The 20,925-nt window shown below is 42.1% G+C and overlaps 1 protein-coding gene and 1 pseudogene across 1 annotated transcript in view; both read left to right on the forward strand.

Moving 5' to 3' along the window:
- mlh1 (mutL homolog 1, colon cancer, nonpolyposis type 2 (E. coli)) overlaps positions 1-20,925 on the forward strand; it is a 116,266-nt gene that overhangs the window by 24,129 nt on the left and 71,212 nt on the right. The window contains exons 4-7 of the mRNA XM_072263063.1: positions 11,004-11,077; positions 11,716-11,788; positions 19,430-19,521; positions 20,486-20,528. Coding sequence (XP_072119164.1) covers positions 11,004-11,077; positions 11,716-11,788; positions 19,430-19,521; positions 20,486-20,528 — 282 coding nt within the window. The remainder of the gene's footprint in view (positions 1-11,003; positions 11,078-11,715; positions 11,789-19,429; positions 19,522-20,485; positions 20,529-20,925) is intronic.
- LOC140206786 (AP-1 complex subunit beta-1-like) lies at positions 3,610-6,478 on the forward strand (annotated as a pseudogene).

Below are 20,925 nucleotides of genomic sequence, written 5' to 3' on the forward strand. Positions count from 1 at the left end.
AATCATAATGATCATGAATCAGGCCCCAGATAGAAGAGAAAAACCAGTACAGTTTGCTCAGTATGTCCGCAGTACTATACAAACGTATAATGCAACCCCACAAGATTTATTCAGCCTGCAGAATTAAGATACCAAACCTATCAGGAGTTACAGGCGGGAATCCATAATGAGAATGAACAGACAGACCAGATCATTCAAGCCTTGGAGAGGGCTCTCCAACAACCTGTAAATATCACTAAGTACTTGAATGCAAACCTAAGCCTGAGAAATCGGGACCAGACTATCGGGAGAGATTTGTGGCCTGCTACGGCACTTTTGCAGTAGACTAAGCCTTTAATTGGAATTAGCCCCCCCCCCACCCAGTTTAATGCCTTATTGCTCCAAGGCATACCAATTAAGTTAGCCAACATGATTAAAACAAATAATATGGATTGGCCTGACTATGATGGAAATCAAACACGACGAGCTTTGACATATTACTGGGACCTGGCTTTTGAATCCCGATCAACCCAGAAGGGAACTAATATTAAAGGTGAATATGTTCAGCGGGAAGAAGGATGCGAGCGGGCTATATCTGGGGATCAGAAATGGGAACCGAAGCACAGAATGCACGTGGAATTCCAGGGGGATCCAGTGTGAGGTTTACAGCCCAGATGTCCCAGTATGGGGTGTAATCTAGCAGAGTGAGACTTGTTCTGTCCATTGGAAGTCGAGATTCTAAGCACAGACAGGGGTATCATCCTGGGATTAGTGAACAGCCGACAGTTCAGTTACCAACCCCCCAATGGTAGACATTTAATCTGGACTCCACTTCGTTTGAACCCCCACTGCCAGAGGTCAATCCTCATGTGACTCTCTGCTATGAACCTACAGGGTGCTCAAATGAGGAGAGCCAATATTATGCACACTTCAAGGGACTGAAGTCCCCAGTCACGGTGACTGGAGAAGTTAAAGGAAGAGAGGGTAGTGCGTTACTGGCTGAAGTTCCGTGTTTCCTTTGGCGATAGACAGGACTGGTGGTGTCCCATACCACTGTTAGGGTTTGCCCTGTGTTCAAGCCAAAGAGCCTAGGGTTCCTTGCCTACGCCCTGACAAAAGAAGCCTCTAGCACTGAGGGAGAATGGCAAGATTTGGCCGCGGGCCGACTACGATACTAGGAGTCGGAGGTGAAGACGGGACATCTGGTATCACACTCTTTTAATATTGACCGAACCCAAGACGTTGTACCCCATCTCTGGGCAATTTCAAGCCACGAAGTAGGCTGCACCAACTGCCCCTCCTGTCTGGATCACCATGAAAAAAGCACTCTCTCCCATCCATTCCGCAATACCCCCTCAAGCCCGAGGCAATGTTTTGAGGATGGAAGCTCTTTTGTGGATCCAACAGGAAAATGATGTTCTGGCTATGCCATAAGTGACAACAGTGAAGTAATTGAGCAAGTCTCCTTTGAAGCAGCTTTCTCCGCCCAGAAAGCTGAGCAGCTTGCTCTGACTCATGCCTGTATGCTAGCAACAGACCAAAGTGCAGTCTAACAGCTTACTCAGTTCTGATTTTGAAGAATCCACCACAAAACCAGTTCTTAGTAGAAGACCTAAAAAAATGCAACGTCATAAATGAAGATGACTTTGAAGAGGGAGTCCACAACTATTTGTAACAAAATAAAGAGGACTTGAATGAGGGCTTCAGTGGAGGAGTACAAGCGTAAGCTGGAATCCTCTTTGATTAACATTTTGAATTTTAAAATGAAAAAGGCCTGTGGAAAAGAAATCTCAAACAGACTGAAGTGCAAACTTTTACACAGACTCCCGTTATGCACTCACTACGGAACTTTGGGGATTCCTGACTTCCTCTGCCCCCCTCCCCCGCCATTAGTAATGCTACCTTTGTAAGCAACTTACTGCTCTACAGCTACCTCGAGTTTTGGCTATTATTAAATGTGCAACCCATACTGGGGAATTTGATGAGATATCTAAGGGCAATGCTAGGGTTGATGCAGCAACTAAACAGACAGCCTTGAATCCCACACTTTAGTCTCCTTGGGAACCCAGCAAGCTCCTATTAGACAAAATCTAAGGACGGATATGCCAGACATGGGAGAAATACATACGTTTAAAGGGGAATGCCCCTGAAGGAGAGTGCAAACTATGGTCCCAAATGGGTTGCCACCTTGAACCAATTTATGGGTGACGCCTGCGGGACAGATTAGATTAGATTAGATTATGAGGACACACAGTCCTCTTTTATTGTCATTTAGTAATGCATGCATTAAGAAATGATACAATGTTTTTCCAGAATGATATCACAGAAACACATGTCAAACCAAGACTGAAAAACTGACAAAAACCACATAATTATAACATATAGTTACAACAGTGCAAAACAATACCGTAATTTGATAAGAACAGACCATGGGCACGGTAAAAGTCGCAAAGTCTCTCGAAAGTCCCATTATCTCACACAGACGGTAAACCTCCAGCGCCGCAAACTTGCCGATGCAGCATCCCGGAAGCATCTGACCACAGTCCGACTCCGAGTCCGTCCAAAAACTCCGAGCCTCTGACCAGCTCTCCGACACCGAGCACCACCTCTGCCGAGCGCTTCGACCCCGGCCCCAGCAACAGGCAATAGGCAAAGCCGAGGATTTGGGGCCTTCCCCTCCGGAGATTCTTGATCACACAGTAGCAGCGGCAGCGAAGCAAGCATTTCAGAAGTTTCTCCAGATGTTCCTCCGTGCTTCTTCACGTCTGTCTCTATCAAATCAGGATTGTGCACGGCATCCTACTTCACAGATACGATATCATTCGGAACGGCCGCGTGCGCTGCATTGCTTTGCTATCTTCTCCTCCCTCCCTGTGTTCCCTCTGTTTTTACCTATTTTGATAGATTATGTAAATAATTGTACACACTTGGTCAAGGAGTGGATGGTTAATACATTATTACAATCACCTTGATTTCCAGAAAGCAGCTGAAAAGCGATCCACAGCATGTTTAATTTATAATCTGGAACTACCCCCTTGCTTGGTGGGCCTTTTTCTTGTTTGCAACTTGATTTTATAGAACTACCTAGAGTACATTGTTGTAAGTATTGCTTAGTGATAGTAGATGTATTTAGCAGATGGATTAAAGCTGTTCCTACAACTAATAATACCACTATGACTGTTGTGAAAATATTGCTAAAAGAAATAATTCCTCACTATGGACTTCCAGAAATGATAAGCTCGGACAATGGACCACACTTTGTTGCCAAAATAAATGAGGAAGTCTGTAAAGAACTTGCTATAAAACAGCAGTTCCACTGCACCCATCATCCAAAAGCAGCCGGCATAGTGGAACGAGCCAATGGTAGTTTGAAAGGTAAGTTGGCCAAATTTACACAAGAAACTGGATTGACCAAGTTGAAGGTTTTACCCTTAGCCCTATTCCATATGAGCATCACGCCATCAAGTAAGATGGGGTTATCACCTGCAGAAATTATCTACGAGAAGCCTTTGAAAACCCCATGGGGACCCCGCCCATGTTCACCACTCCTCCCTGAGAGCCTACCTGCAGAATTACATCTGTATACCTTAGGGGAGGAGATAGGAAAATATTTATGCAAATTAACGAAAACTCTCCAAAGCTTGCGTTCACAGGTGCGGTAGGCCTATCGGGAAGACGAGGCCCAGCCTAGAGGTGACTACCCCACGATTGAGCCTGGAGATTTTGTCCTGGTCAAGGGAAACTCAGACCTCAGTGGAGAAGACCACACTCACCATGACTGATTCTAAATATTTCTCAATAACGAAGAAAGGAGCCATCTTCGAACTCAAAGCAGGACTCAATAGTGACAAGCAGGAGAAAAAGAAAAAGGCAGTGAAGAAAGAGATTACGTCAATGACTGGTGGCAAAGATGTCAGTGCCCACTTTCCTGATGTTGTAAACCATATGCAGACAGACAATTTGGAGTTGAAGAAGCTGGAGTACCTCTATCTAATGAACTATGTAAAGAGCCAACCATATATTGCAATTGTGGCTGTCAACACTTTTGTTAAGGACTGTGAAGATCCCAATCCACTTATCAGAGTGCTGACCGTGAGAACAATAGGCTATATTCTTGTGGATAAAATTACTGAGTATTTGTTTGAGCCCCTGCGAAAATATCTAAAGGATTTGATATTCGACTCTAATGCAATGGTCATTGCAAATACTGTGGCTGCTCTGTCGGAGATTGCAGAATCGCATCCAAGCAGCAACTTGTTACACCTGAATTTCAGGCAATTAACAAGCTTTTAACTGCCTTAAACAAATGTACTGAATGGGGCCAGATATTTATCCTTGAATTGTTTGGCCAATTATATAAAGGATGACCTAGAAGCTCAAGGCATCTGTGAGCTTGTGATACCACGTTTATCTCACGCCAACTCAGCTGTTGTCTTATCGGTGGTAAAGGTTCTGATGAAACTCATAGAAATGTTTTCATAGGACTTGGCTTACTATGGCACTTTGTTGAAGGAGCTGGCTCCCCCACTGGTAACGCTGTTGTCTACAGAACCAGAACTCCAATATGTTGCCCTCCGGAATATCAACCTCATTATACAAAAAAGTTCTGAGATTCCTAAGCACGAAACAAAGGTTTTCTTTGTAAAATACAATGATGCAATATATGTAGAACTGGATATTATGATTCGATTGGCTTCTCAAGCCAACATTGCACAGATCTTGGCAGAATTGAAGGAGTATGCCACTGAAGTAGATGTTGACTTTGTACAAAAGGCTGTGTTTGCAATTGGATGATGTGCAATTAAAGTTGAGCAATCAGCAGAATGCTGCTTGAGTGCGCTACTTGACCTCATTCAGACAAAAGTAAGCTACGTCATCCAAGAAGCTATTGTAGTAATAAAGGACTTCTTCCATAAATACCCAAACAAGTATTAAAGGGTTACTGCAACACTTTGTGAAAATCTGGACTCATTGGATGAACCAGAAGCAGGAGCAGCGATGATATGGATAGTTGGAGAGTATGCAGAAAGAATTGACAATGCTGATGAGCTATTAGCGAGCTTCCTGGAAGGATTCCATGATGAGAGCACACGGGTTCAACAACAACTTTTGATTGCTATTGTGAAGCTGTTCTTTTAAAACAAAACAACTGAGACGCAAGAACTGGTGCAGCAAGTGCTAAGTTTAGTGACACAAGATTCTGACAACCCTGACTTGAAAGACCGTGGCTACATATACTGACATCTACATTCTACAGATCCAGTGGCAGCAAAAGAGGTTGTATTGGCAGGAAAACCTCTAATTTCAGAAGAAACTGATCTTATTGAGCCAACCTCCTTTATGAATTAATCTGCCATATTGGAACACTGGCCCCTCTGTACCATAAGCCACCCAGTGCATTTGTGAAGGGGCAATCTCAGAGGATACATCGAACAGACTGCAAATGTGTTATTGAAGGAAATGAGTAGGAGGACTCTCTTGGACGAAAGGAAAATGTGTTGGTTGATAGTGGTGTTTATGCATTTCGGAAGTCTGATTGTATTAACTTCGATTATTATCTGTATCCTACGGTGCTTTTGGCCATGTTTTGTGTCCTGTTGTAGAAGCGACAATCTGTTATGAAAGGTTATCATGTAATGATAAAAAGGAGGGAATGAAGAAGCTTAAGGGCGTTGGGGAAGTAAGAAATGATTCTCTGAGTCTGGTAAATAGCGGGTTAATATTAAGTGCCAGCTTGTGTATGCTGTGTTCTGTAAAAAGTTGCAGAGACTGTCTTTGACTGAAGAAAAACTACCTTCAGTATGCATGTGCCGGTCGTGCATGCAGCCTGTTACAGCCGTTCCAACTAGTTTTCTTACTTTTTTAACTTACGTTATTTGTTGTATTTTTTTTCACGGTAACATGTTGAAGCTGCACCTTCTCTAACATGCTGGTGGAGAGAGCTTTATTTGGGCTTTTAGCGCTGGAAATAGTTACATTTGGACACGTCTCATTAGCGGGGCAACAGTATGGTCCTATTGTTTATTCCAGGGACCAGCTGATTGCACTTATGCCGGCCGGTTTAGCGAACAGTGTAGCGGACACCCCTGCTGAAATCTGGAGGAAAACACATAGAGGATGCAGAGGGGGATCACAAAGGCCGAGGAAAGAGGACCTGGTCGAGACAACAGAGACTTATGGAGAGGAGGAGTTTGGTGGGTAATAAAATGGATGAGTTGAAGGCACTAGTCAGGAGTCAGAGAACATTTCGGGAGAGTAGTGTTATGTGTTTTACTGAAACGTGGCTGCACGAGGACATACTGGACCAAAGCTTTTCCATGGAGGGCTTTCAGACCGTTCGGGCTGACCGGAAGTGCACTGAGAGCGGTAAGCAGAAAAGAGTTGGCGGCTTGCTGTTCTGGTTAACAACGGATGGTGCAATCCTGGGCATATTACGATGGAGGAACATGTTTGTAGCCCGGATATTGAACTTTTTGCTGTTGGACTCCAGCCATATTCCACCGAGATACAACACTGGGCGTCATGGGAGGTTGTTCCTGCCTGTGGCCATCGAACTTTGCAGCTCCTCCCGTGGGGGGGGGGGGGGGGGGGGGGGTCAGACACCCTGAGCCAATAGGCTGGTTCTGGACTTATTTCCATTTGGCATAGTTTGCATATTATTGTTTGATTGTTTGTGGTTTTTGTGTTGCTATATTTATGCTCTATTTTTAGTTGGTGCAGCTGTAATGAAACTCAGTTTCCCTTGGGATCAATAAAGTATGTCTGTCTGTTCAGTTTGTTTATACAAGTTTCCCCCGCCATCCAAAGGTAGAGCCTTCCTATGAAACAGTTCGTAAGCGGAATGTCGTAAAGTGAAGAAGCAATTACCATTTATTTATATGGGAAAAATTTGTGAGCGTTCGCAGACCCAAAAAAATAACCTACCAAATCATGCGAAATAACACAAAACCTAAAATAACAGTAACATATAGTAATAGCAGGAATGATATGATAAATACACAGCCTATATAAAGTAGAACTACTTTTCTACAGTCATTGCCGCACTGTTCTTCGTAGCGAAAATCTCACGCAAGCGCTCTCGGCAAAAACATTCTCTGCAGTGACCTTTAAGCTACAAAGCTGCCAAATCATACTAAATAACACATAAAAATACACAGCCTATATAAAGTAGAAATAATGTATGTACAGTATAGTATCAGTTACCGGAATCGGGAAGACAGCGCCAAGCACGCTGATGATGGTGTGTTAGGCTGAGTTGTCAGGGGTTAGGGTGGTGCAGTGGTCCCCAACCTCCAGGCCGCTGACCGATACCGATCCGCGAAGCATGCAGGGGTGCAGCGGTGGCCGGGACGCACCCAGCACATCTTTAAGAAAAACGTCAAAATAAGCAAGCTAATTATTTACGTGCTGGGTGACACCTAATTAATTAGCTTGTTTATTTCAGCTTTTTTCCTAAAGATGCGTTGGGTGCGTTCCAGCTACCACTTCATTCTCCGCGGCAATGTATCGGTCTGTGGCCCGGGGGTTGGGGTGGTGGGACACCGGGGTGTCATCTCATCGTTGTCTGTTTCCATCAGGGTAAGCAGGTCATCTTCTATGTCTACCTGCCTGGATGTCGAAGGTTGAGGTTCGTCGTCTGCTGTGGCTGATGTGGAAGGCTTGAAAAACGACAGTATGCTTGACTGCTTAGCCTTGCGCATTTTTCTATCATACAGTTCTTTGCAAGCACTCAAACCATCCTGCAAATATGCCCTAAACCTATGTACCCTTTCAAAATTAAAGTCGTACTTTTCTGCAATCATTGCAGCGAAAATCTCATGCAGTTGCTTCACTTTCAGTTCCTGGACGACTTCACTTTCAGTCTGTCTGCTACTGCATTTGGTTTGGATTGTTATCCTCTCCTCTTCCAATTGCATCAGCTCTTCATCTATCAGTTCTTGGTCATGGGATGCCAAAACCTCTTCAACATCATGTTCATCAACTTCCACAAGCCAAACTCACCTAGTCCTTACTTCGTTCACCACGATCGAAACGCTTAATTATGTCTAGTTTTACGCTAAGTGTAACACCCTTACGAGCTCTTTTAGGCTTTTCCGATACCTTACAACTCATCTTGCTTACGGCTGCACACAGGCACGTGTTTAAGCAATGCCGGCTAGAATGCAGTTCCGGGAGAGGATCTTGGCTGCTTGGGGCGCATGCTGCTATTTTCACGTGTTGCCTTTTTTCGTAACAGCGAGGTTTTGTAAAGTGAACGTTTGGAAAGCGGGGGACACCTGTATTAACAACTCACAGTTGTCCCTTGGAGAACGATCTGTGAGCTGTATTCACACATGCTGCATACATCATCTCTTATGGGTTCACATATCGATCTATGTTTCCACCTTTGTCTATTCAAGTTTTACTGATAAGGCAAGAATTTGTAATTAAAACCCATGATTTAGTGTACTCTCATCTAATTAATTAAGTTTGCTCTAACTGACTTGGCGGGAATATCATGGTAACTGAGTGTTTTTCGTCTGTTAATCTTATAAATTGGTAGTGTTTTCTGCCTGTCAAGTCAGAAGCTGGTTGAGCCACCAGAAAGAGAGAGAGAATTTCTACAAACAGAAGGAAATCTACAGATGCTGGAATTTCAATCAACACACATAAAAGTTGCTGGTGAACGCAGCAGGGCAGGCAGCATCTCTAGGGCGAGGTACAGTCGACGTTTTGGGCCGAGACCCTTTGTCAGGACGAACTGAAAGAAGAGCTAGTAAGAGATTTTAAAGTGGGAGGGGGAGGGGGAGATCCAAAATGATAGACAGGAGGGGAAGGGATGGAGCCAAGAGCTGGACAGTTGATTGGCAAAAGGGATATGAGAGGATCATGGGACAGGAGGCCCAGGGAGAAAGAAAAGGGGGAAGCGGGGGGAAGTCCAGAGGATGGGCAAGGGGTATAGTGAGGGGGACAGAGGGAGAAAAAAGAGAGAGAGAAAAAGAATATGTGTATATAAATAAATAACGGATGGGGTACGAGGGGGAGGTGGGGCATTAACAGAAGTTAGAGAAGTCAATGTTCATGCCATCAGGTTGGAGTCTACCCAGACGGAATATAAGGTGTTGTTCCTCCAACCTGAGTGTAGCTTCATCTTTACAGTAGAGGAGGCCATGGATGGACATATCAGAATGGGAATGGGATGTGGAATTTAAATGTGTGGCCTCCCCCTTTTCTTTCTCCCTAGGCCTCCTGTCCCATGATCCTCTCATATCCCTTTTGCCAATCAACTGTCCAGCTTTTGGCTCCATCCCTCCCCCTCCTGTCTTCTCCTGTCATTTCGGATCTCCCCCTCCTCCTCTCAAATCTCTTACTAGCTCTTCTTTCAGTTAGTCCTGATGAAAGGTCTCGGCCCGAAACGTTGACTGTACCTCTTCCTAGAGATGCTGCCTGGCCTGCTGCATTCACCTGCAACTTTTACATGTGTTGAGAGAATTTCTGTATCTTTTTGATGTTCGGCTCAAGGTTCTCGCCGGCTGAGTTCGAACAAATAAACAGGTGAAAGGTTAAAATAAAGACTTGTCTGTGGTGTAGTGATTTGGTCCAGCGAATTTATGTTTACACCAATTAACTGAAGTTTCATGAACATAATTAGAAAGGTATAAAATAACACAAACTGGTTTAACACATTATATATTTAAATGACATACAGAACAAATTAGAATCCTATCAATACTACTATAGTACTATAAAAATGTGTATTAGTTCCTAATAGTTATCAGAAGAATTCATCTAGTGTATGCTACCATTTTCTTTTGATTGTTTAAATAAACAATATCAGCGCAGACATTCAGTGCAGTTAATGGACTGCTTTCAACGATTGTATCCTCCAAATCTTCATTTTTATTATAATATTCAAAATTCTTCATAGTTCCTAACTTGTTGACGTAAAGCCTGAATGCTTGAAACTACAGTGAACAATACAGTTCTGAATTGCTTATTTCTTGCCAACTATCAGTGACAAAAATAACTTTTGAACTCAATCACAAGGAACTGACACTGTTTAAAAGCTGTTCGCTCTAAGTAGGGTGTAGTGTCTTCACTGCCTCATAAATCCAGTGACTGACACTAGTTAGGAGCGGTTTGGCAATGGATTCCTGTCCCAATTAAGTGGCATAGTGCCCCAAGTAAATGAAGGGACTGCCAATTATTTTGTCAATTAGTTTTTGTTCTTTAAAAGTTGACCCAAGTAAGTGATTGACCATTGGCCCAATTAACCAGAACCACTGTGCTTCATGATTTCCTTGGAAGCGACACAAAAAAGATCTTCACTCTCTGGCACCATTTTGAGAGCAGATCTGATAAGTTTATGAGATTATGAGAGGAATAGATGGCGAGTATATTTTCCCAGGTTTGGAAAGCCTAATACTAAAGGGCATGAAAGGTGAGAAGGAATAAGTTCCAAGGAGAGGTGCAGGACTGCGTTTTTATTTTTCACTGAGTTGTGGGTGCCTGAAATGTGATACCGGGGTGGTAGTGGAGGAAATACAATGGAAGTGTTTAAGTGATCTTTGTACAAGCATGTGGATGTACGTGAATGGAGGAATGTGGACATGGTGGAGGCAGAAGGGTTCAGTTTAGCTAAGCATTTAATTAGTTTGGTATAACATTGTGAGCCAAAGGGCCTGTTCATGTGCTGTATGGCATAATGTTGGGTTAATAGTGTTCAATGGTGTGCCTGTCAGTGGTTTTTGTGGCCAAGGTTTGTTACAGGTATTGCTGTGGAAATTTCCTCTCTATTTTTCAATACTACCAGTCACAATATAGTTAAGGGTTTTGATCACCAGAAGCCTCTGTGCTGATTTTCCCCCAAATCCCCACTCCATTTCTGCTTGTGCATTTCAAAATCAGTCTTTAGATATCACTGGGGAAATCGTGGACAGTTTGGTCTCATGATAAATTCCTGAGGTATTACAATTGAGATTGACATCTTTCAAGCAATGTGAAGTTTGAATGCATTAACTTATGAGAATATCTATTTTTTTTAGGCTCTTGCCAGCATAAGCCATGTGGCACATGTCACCGTGACGACCAAAACTGCTGATGCTAAGTGTGCGTTGAGGTAATTGACTTGTTAATTTTTTTTGGATATGTTTCAATATCAGTGTCCTTTGGAGCATAATGGTCAGAAAATCATGGGAGTCGTGGCTGAGAGTTATAAGTCTGTTCTTTATAGCATTTGAACCACACCCAGCCAGATCTGAGATTGAAAGTATTGATGACTTGCTTTAAGAACATCACCATGCTCTAGAACAGCTGGTGATTTGGTTAGTTAACAGGCTTTCATTATGTGAAGCGCCTGAAAAATTAATTATTTGTAAAATGCAACTTGTCATTTGCCTGTAAATCATTATTCTATTAAACGTGGCTAAATAGTTTAACTTAATTTTTCAGCATCAGATTGTTGGTGCATTGTCATTGTGAGCTCATTGATCCTGAGATATAGGAAATGGTAAGATAGTCTTTGGAACCAGCTCTCCAAATGTGAGTTTTCCATGACAAGCAAGAGGCAATCCCAGATTTGTATCCCTCAGCTGAAACAATTTTGTGGAGTCAGCATAAGTAGTAAATTTGACAAATTTTTCAGCTGCTATGACAAAAGTTTCACAATGCTTTATTTATTTATTGAAGTTTAAAAGGTCAATTCTTTAATAATGTGAACTTCCTTGAAATTTATTGAATTGTGCATTTGTTTTAAAGGTGTAGCTACTGTGATGGGAAATTGAAAGCTCCTCCAAAACCATGTGCTGGAAATCAAGGCACACAGATAACAGTATGTCCCTCCTTAATAATATTTTTGTCTCTTGCGAATGTTCACTTGTTTTAATGTTCTTTCCCAAGGTACTGTTTCAAAACAACCTAATTCTGTCTTATTTTTATGTAAACCACTGCTCCTGTCTTCTGCCTTTTTCTTTCCATAGATTTGTGGCCACCTCCCAAATTCAAAGTCAATATGAGTAGCAACGTTGCCTCTGAGATGTGTGTGCTCACAAATCTTTTGCTACTAGTACACAAAGGAATTTAAACTTCATACAGCAGTTTGTCACCCTCTATTGGCATGTTAAGTACTTTTCACAATCATACGCTGTCGCATTTCTTTTTCTGGTTTCTGATGCGGATACAGTGTTGACAATGTGGAGTTTGCAATGATTTGTCTGCAGATTTTAGAACTAGCTTTTTTATGCTGTTTTTTAAAGAAATTATTCACTATGTCAAATTCCAAAGAAGCAAAGATCGTGAAGTGCAAAAGAACTACTAGTTCATTTAAAGTAGAATGGCTTAATGAAACAGTGGAAATTCCTATAGCGAAATCCCATGAGGTCAGGAACATGCAATTGCAAGTATTTATGTACAGTACAGAAACTGATATTACCTGCAGGTATTGTCACAATGCAAAATTTGCTGGATAATTTGCAAGTGGGAAGAAGTGGAGGAGATTTACAAGGATGTTGCCTGGATTGGGGAGCATGCTTAATGAGAATAGGTTGAGTGAACTCGGCCTTTTTTCCTTGGAGCAACGGAGGATGAGAAGTGACCTGATAGATAGGTGTATAAGATGATGAGAAACATTTATCATGTGGACAGTAGAGAGGCTTTTCCCCAGGGCTGAAATGGCTAGCATGAGAGGACACAGTTTTAAGATGCTTGGAAGTAGGTACAGAGGAGATATCAGGGCTAAGTTTTGTATGTAGAGAGTGGTGAGTGCGTGGAATGGGCTGCTGGTAACGGTGGTGGAGGCAGATGCAGTAGGGTCTTTTAAGAGACTCCTGGACAGGTATATGGAACTCAGAAAAATAGAGGGTTATCGGTAACCCTAGGTAATTTCTCAGGTAAGGACGTGTTCGGCACAGCTTTGTGAGCCAAAGGGCCTGTATTGTGCTGTAGGTTTTCTATATTTCTATGTTTCTAAACGACCTGGATGAAAATATGGACGAGTGCGTTAGTAAATTTGCTGATGATACCATGATTGGTGGAATTGTGGGTAGTGTAGAAGACTGTTAAAGAACACTGTGCGATGTAAGTCAGTTGCAGTATGGGCTGAGAAATGGCAGATGGAGTTTAACCCAGATAAATGTTAAGGTGTTACACCTTGGAAGGGAAAATGCAAGTTTTGCTGAGCAGAGAATATCTTGGGATCCAACTTCATAGCTCCTTGAAAGTGGCTACACAGGTTGATAAGGTGGTTAAGAAGGCTTATGGAATGCGTGCTTTTAGTTGAGGCATTGAGTTCAAAAGTCAGGAGGTTGTGTTGTAACTTTATAAAACTCTAACTGGGCCACATCTGAAGTATTGCATACAATTCTGGTTGGCACACTATAAGAAGGAGTTGAGGCTTTGGAGAGTGTGCAGAATAGGTTTACCAGGCTGCTGCCTGGTTTAGAGGACGTATTATCACGACAGGTTGGATGAATTTCGGTTGTTTTCTCTGGAGTGTCAGAGGCTGAGGTGAGATCTGATAGAGGTTGACAAGATTACGAGAGGGATAGATAGTGGGCAGAGTCTATCTGTTTCCCAAGTTTTGAAATGTCTAATACCAGAGGGCATGTATTGAAGATGAGAGGAGGTAGGTTCAAGGGGGATGTGAAGGGTAATTTCTTTTACTCAGTCATGGATGACTGGAATATGCAGCCTGGTATGGTGGCAGAGGCAAGTACATTAGAGGCTTTTAAGAGACATTTGGATAGGCACATGGTTGTAAGGAAGATGGAGGGATGTGGACATGGAGTAGGTAGGAGGGATTAGCATTTGGATGTGTTTGATTTGCTTTTTAGCTGGTTTGGAACAACATTGTGGGCCGAGTGATCTGTTCTTGTGCTGTACTATGTTTTCTAATATTTGGAAACTTCTAAAATTGAATTGACTTTATTTCTTATATCCTTCACATACATGAGGAGTAAAAATCTTTACGTTACATTTTCGTCTAAATGTGCAGTTTATAGTAATCTGTAATAAATAGAATGTACAACAGGGCAGTCAATATAGCATAGAAATATAATAGTGTCAGCATGAATTAATCAGTCTGGTGGCCTGCTGCAGTACTGTTTCCCGGATAGTAGCATCTGGAACAGTTTGTGGTTGGGGTAACTTCGGCCTCCAATGATCCTTCAGGCCCTTTTTGCGCTCCTGTCTCTGTAAATGGCCTGAATAGTGGGAAGTTCATATCCACAGATCCACTGGACTGTCTGCACCACTCTCTGCAGAGTTCTGCGATTGAGGGAAGTACAGTTCCCATACCAGGCAGTGATTCAGCCAGTCAGGATGCTCTCAATTGTGCCCCTGTAGTAAGTCCTTAGGAGTTGAGGACTCATACCAAACTTCTTCAACCGTCTGAGGTGAACGAGGTGCTGTTGTGCTTTTTTGACCACACAGCTGGTATGTACAGACTAAGTGAGGTCCTCAGTGATGTGTATGCCGAGGAACTTAAAGCTGTTCACCCTCGCAACCCCAGATCCATTGATGTCAATAGGGGTTAACCTGTCTCCATTCCTCCTGTAGTCCACAACCAGCTCCTTTGTTTTTGCGGCATTGAGGGAGAGGTTGTTTTCTTGACACCACTGTTTTGCCCGACGCTGGCCCTTAGTCCTGAGTTGAAGTAGTAGTAGTAGTGTCGGGGTGATGATTTCTTCTCTGTAGGCTGCCTCGTTATTACTTGAGATAATATGTAGTATCGTCAGCAAATTTAATTAGGTTGGAGCTGTGAGTGGTGACACAGTCATGAGTATACAAAGAGTAAAGGGGAAGGCTTAGGACACTGCCCTGAGGGGCACCTGTGTGGAGGGGCAGAGGTGAGGGAGCCCACTCTTACCACCTGCTGGCGATCTGACAGGAATTTGAGGGTGTAGCTGTACAAGGCAGGGTGAAGGCAGAAGTCTCTGAGCTGCTTTTAGCAAGCAAATCACATGTGGATGGTGTGCAAAAGTTCTAGCAAGAAAATTCTTCATAACCCGCTACAGGCATGCTACGTAAGATTTGTGCGAGTGCAGTTGAACAAGAATGAAAACAATCAAACCCGGTGGGGGGGGGGGGTCAAAGTTCTTATTGACAGTATTTTGCTAGCTATTAAAATGAGTACTTCCTATATATAAAATTCAGGATTTTTGCGAACAATGGTCATTACAAATTAGAGGGAACATTGGTATGTAGTAATATTTTTTGGGCAGTAGGAAGAAACGGGAGAGGAGATGTGTTTATCTGAAGACACAGTTCCAGGGTGTTGTGTGTGAATGGTGTTCAGGTGCAAAGATGTTTGAAAGTGACAGGATGTGTTGAGAAAGCTGTTTGAAGTGGAAAGTATAAAAGTAGCAGATTATTTTGAATTTGTGGTCTCATCAGTGTTCTATACAACTGAAATTATGCATCCAGTTCATCAATGCAGAAAGGATATGAGTGCCTTTGGGAGGGTGTAGAGCATGTAGTTATAGTCATTCAGCACAAAAATAAGTCATTTGGCATACCAAGTTCATGCTGAGCTTTTGTAACCTCATTTGCTTGCATTATGACTACTTCCTTCGATGTTTTGTCAATTTAAGTGACTATTTAGATGCCTCAAATGTGTCTGCTTTCTTCACCTCTGGTAGCATGTCCCAGATATCACCTTGGCCCTTACATTGCCTGTAAAGCTCCTTCCTCTCGCCGATGTGCTGTTAGACCATAAGACATAGGAAGGGAATTAAGCCAATTGGCCCATCGAGTCTTGTCCAACGTTTGATAATGGCTGATTTATTTTTAATTTCAACCACATTCTCCTGCCTTCTCCCTGTGACCTTTGACACCCTTACTAATTAAAAAAAAACCTCTAACATCCACTTTAAATATCCCCAGTGACTTGCTCTCCACAGCTGTCTCCACAGACCCACCACCCTCTGGCAAAAGAAATCCCTCTTTTTCTCTGTTATCAAGGGCAGCTTTCTATTCTGAAACTGCGCCCTATGGTCCTAGATTTTTCCACTATAGGAAATGCCCTCTCCACATCCACTCTCTCTAAGCCTTTCCTGTTTTGAAGGGTTCCATGAGATCTTCCCCCTCATTCTGATGAACTCCGGTGAGTACTAGTGCCTGGTATGTTAACTCTTTCATTCCTGAGATTCTTGTAAGCATCTGGACCCTCTCCAATACCAGTGCATGTTTTCTTAGATATGAGTCCCAAAAGAATGTTTGATTACCCTAATAAGGCCAAATGATTTTGACTATCTATCCTAACTCTGCCTTTCATAATATTTTATCAGGTCACTATTCAACTTCCTTTACTCCAGGGAAAGCAAGCCTATACTATCCAATTTTTCCCATAACTGGAATTATCTATTACTACTAAAATACTGGTGAATCTCCCTGCACCCTCTTCACCACAATCACCATGAAAGCACACAATACACCCAAGTGTGGTCTAATCATTATTTTGTGCATTTGTAACGTAACTTTGAACCCTTTTATATTCTATGCCGCGACCTCTATAGGCAATATATGCCATATGCTGCCTTCATAGCCCTATCAACCAGTGTTGCCACTTTAAGGGAGCTACGAATTTGAATCCTGAGATTTTTCTGTTGATAGACATTGCTTGGTGTCCTACAGTTTACAGTACATGTCTTACTTTGCACTTAAAATGTAAACAGACACTGCTGGATCTACTTGTGTCAGCCTGCGTCCGTGGGAAGAGAAATAGTTCATGGTTCACATCACAGGCTCTTTGTCAGGACTTGCACTTTCCAGTTTTTAGTTGCAGCCCTATTTAAAAAGCTGGAGGAACTCAGCAAGCTGTGCAGCATATATGGAGGGGAATGAACAGTCGACGTTATGAATGGAGACCCTTCATCAGCTCTAGATTTCCAGCGTGTGCTGAATCTCATTTTATTCACCTCTCGGTTGTTGGGATTCAATTTCATCTATCAGTCCTCCACTCCCGTTTCTAACTGATCTCTGTCCTTTTTGCCCTTGGGCCACCTTCCTTGCTATTCACAGCACCACTAATTTTTTTTGTGTAATCTGCAAGCTTACTAATCATACTTCCTACATTCACATCCAAATTATGAATATACATCAAGTAGCAATGGTCCCAATACCAATCCATATGTTGCAGCAGTAGTCACAGACTTCCAGTAATCAGAAAAAAATATCCTTCTACCATAACCTATTCTGTGTATCACCAAGACAAATTTTGGATCCAGTCAACCAGCTTGCCTTGACTTTCTGAACAAGCCTACTATGTGGAACTTTGGCAAATGCCTTAAAGTCCTTTTAGACAACATGTACTGCCTTTCCTTCATCAATCACCTTTGCTATCTCAAAATGAAATAGATTTTGCCTGCACTATTGGAGATAAGAACCATAGATACAGTGAACACCAGGGATTTTCCTCAGGGTGGAATTGGCTAATACAAAAGGGAATAACTTTAAGGTCCGCTTGTTCCTCTCCACTGATGGTCTCCTGGTAGTTACCCTTGCAAAAGCCACCACCAAGCACATCTTTGCCTTCTCATTCCCCCCTCCACTTTCTGCTTCCACAAGGATCATTTGCTCTGTGTCTCCCTTGACCACTTGTCCCTCTCCACTGATCTCCCTCCTGATACTTGCCCTTGCAAGTGGAACAAGTGCCACACCTGCCCCATACCATCTCCCTCACTACCGTTCCGGGCCCCAAACAGTTCTTCCAGGTGAGACGACACTTCATCTGCAAGCTTTTAGAGTCATCTGTATCAGTGCACCCAGTGTGGCCTCCTGTACATTGGTGAGACCCGATGTAGATTGGGAGACCGCTTCATCAAGCACCTTCGCTCCATCTGCCACAAAAAGTGGGATTTCACAGTGGCCACCCATTTCAATTCTACTTCCCATTCTCATTCCAGCATGTCAGTTCATGGCCTACTGTACTGCCACGATGAGGCCACACTCAGATTGAAGAAGCAACACCTTTTGTTCCAGATGGCATGAACATCGATTTCTTAAACTTCTGGTAATTCCCCCCCTCCCCTTCACCATTCCCCATTCCTGTTTTTCCCCTTCTCACCTTGACTTCTTTTCTACCCATCACCACCCTCTGGTGCTCCTCCCCCTTTTCTTCCTTCCATGCCGTTCTGTCCTCTTCTATCAGATTACCTCTTCTCCAGCCCTATACCTCTTCACAAATCAGCTTCCGAGCTCTGTACTGCACCCGTCCCCCTCTCCCGGTTTCACCTATTACCTTGTGTTTCTTCCTCTCCTCTTCTCTTCTCCACCCCCCCCCACCCCCACCTTCACCTTCTTACTCTGACTCCTTTCTTTCCAGTCCTGATGAAGGGTCTTGGCCCAAAAGGTTGACGGCTTACTTTTTCCATAGATGCTGCCTGGTCTGTTGAGTTTTTCCAGCATTTGTGTGTGTTGCTTTGGATTTCCAGCATCTGCACAGTTCTTTGTTTGTAATAGCTTTAAGATGTTTGGAGGAAAGTATAAGAGCATTTTCTGAGGTAGGTTTTTATACAGATCGGTAGGTGGGTGGAACATGCTGCCAGGGCTAGCTGTAGAGGCTGATACATAAGGAATATTTAAGAGACTCTTTGATAGGCACATGGATGAAAGAAAAATGCAGGGCTATGTGGGAGGGAAGGATTAGGTTGATCGTGGAGTAGGTTAAAGGGTTGGTACAGCAACATGATGATACAGCAGAGCAAATTCAATGGGCCAAATGACCTAATTCTGCTCCTATATATTATGATCTTATTGTTAACAATTATGAGAGGCATGGATAATGAAGATGATTATAGTCTTTTTTCCCAAGATTGAGGAGTCCAAAACTAGATGCATAGGAAAAGAGAGTTAAGATTTAAAAGACACGGAGGGGGCAACTTTTTCACACAGAGGTTGTAAGTATATGGAATGGGTTGCTAGAAGAAGTGTTAAGGCAGGTTCAGAAGAATAATTTACAAAGCACTTGTATAGATATATGGAAGAGAAGGGTCTATATGGATACAAGCCAAATGCAGGAAGTTATGATTGCTAGGTGGACAAAATAGTCAGCATGAACTTTTTGGGCTGAGGAGCATTTCTGTTTGAGACTCTGTATCCATTATAAATTACTGCTTTCTGGTGGCCTCAGAAACTTGCTTGTGATTGATACTAATGGAATCTATAGAGATTGATGTAAAATAAGCATGCGCTTATATTTATGCCAAGTTAACTGTCAAATGCCTTTGATATTTCAGGTGTATTATTATCAATGGAATGTTCCCTATAATTGCAGTGTTACATTGTAGTGATATGTGATTGAAATCCCATGTTATGTCTTTGAATCTGTTTATAGTAATAGATGTAAAACGTTAGGACTATAACACTAGTTATGTATTTTAATCCCTTTGGCCCAATAAGTTGATAGTACTGAGATTTCTTGAAGACGCTTCTGAAATATTTTGTGCAGTAACTGGATGTTGACATCTGCTTACAGGTGGAAGACCTCTTCTACAATATCGCTACACGAAGGAAGGCTCTGAAAAATCCCAGTGATGAGTTTTCTAAAGTTGTGGAAGTTGTGAGCAGGTTTTAAAATTTTTTATTAATTTCCCTAAGTTCACCAGTTCATTTTGAAGGGAATTCATTGCTTGATATAAAGATTTATTGAGTTATGAGGTATATATTTGGAATTTGGAGAAAGCTCTAATGCATGTGGAATATGTGCCTTGTATCTTGATCGCATTCAAGCTGAACCATAAGGCTTAAATGGCTATAGTAATTTTAAACTTGTAAATGCAGTTTATTTTGGTTAGAGGTGTAATATTTTGGAAGGGAGAACAATGGTGCGTGTTTATTTACTCCAGAAATTTGTTACTTGTAGTTTAGAATTATTAGTACTTGGAAGAGGAAAAATACTGAACTATCAATCTATAGATGGCATTGGGTCAAATGTTTCTGAAGAAAACGTTATAAATCTCAAAGATCAGCCACGTTGTATCCAACTTAATAGAGTGAAATGTACCCATGCTGGAGGTTTAAATAAGTGACTGATAGCTTCACACTTGTCTTAAGTTTAACTCTTGCTGGTGGTGTTACCAAATCTGAAGGAACAGCAACTCAAGGGATATAATGTGTGGGTCAGATTATAGTTTCCACAACAATGCCTTTAGATCTTCATTGTTACTGAAAGCAAAACGTCAGACTTTCACTTTTGCTGCACTGGGTTTCTTACATGGTTCTGCGATCTTTGCCATTCTTGTCATACATAGGCTGACTTCCAATAGGAAAAGAATCCCTTCAAGAGAGTCTGTCCAGATAGGATCTTATTTGTCACTTGTATGCTCAAATATCGGCTCTTGGGGAAGGTTGAGGTTATCCTGTACGTCCAACCTTTACATGAATGATGTTTTTATTTGTTGTGTTGGGTAGGTGATTGTTTTCCACACAATCTGCTTTATATGATAAAGTACATTTTAATATTTTAATTGTATGAGGGGGGATTTTTTTCGTGGAATACAAATTAATTTTGAACTACTGCTTAATCTTGCAGGTATGCAATTCACAATTCAGGAGTGAGCTTCAGTGTGAAGAAGGTGAGTGTAGAATGCGTTGACTATGGTTTCCTCTTGAAATAATGGGTTTCAAAGAGGACCTTTATACAAAGTAATACATCAGAAACAATTGGGGTAGATTTTGATTTCCCTAGCTGTTAAGTGACTGGTATTTAGATGCATTACCTCTACAGCCTTGAGTACAATGAATTTACTGTGCATACTTTTCAGCTTTCCTGCGAGTACTGTAAAGTTCTGTGTTGGGTCTTTTGGACCGCAATTTACAAACTAGTCAAGCTTTTACTATGTACTAAAGGTTTTGAAATGTGATTCATGAGTTTCACTGGCAAATTGGCAGTTTCATTGTGTGAATAGAATTTGAAATCTCCCCACTGACGCAGAAGAATCAAAATAAAAAACAATTGTGAATCAAGAAAAT

Source organism: Mobula birostris, chromosome 1, assembly GCF_030028105.1.
Source record: "Mobula birostris isolate sMobBir1 chromosome 1, sMobBir1.hap1, whole genome shotgun sequence".
In the NCBI taxonomy this organism is placed as follows: domain Eukaryota; kingdom Metazoa; phylum Chordata; class Chondrichthyes; order Myliobatiformes; family Myliobatidae; genus Mobula; species Mobula birostris.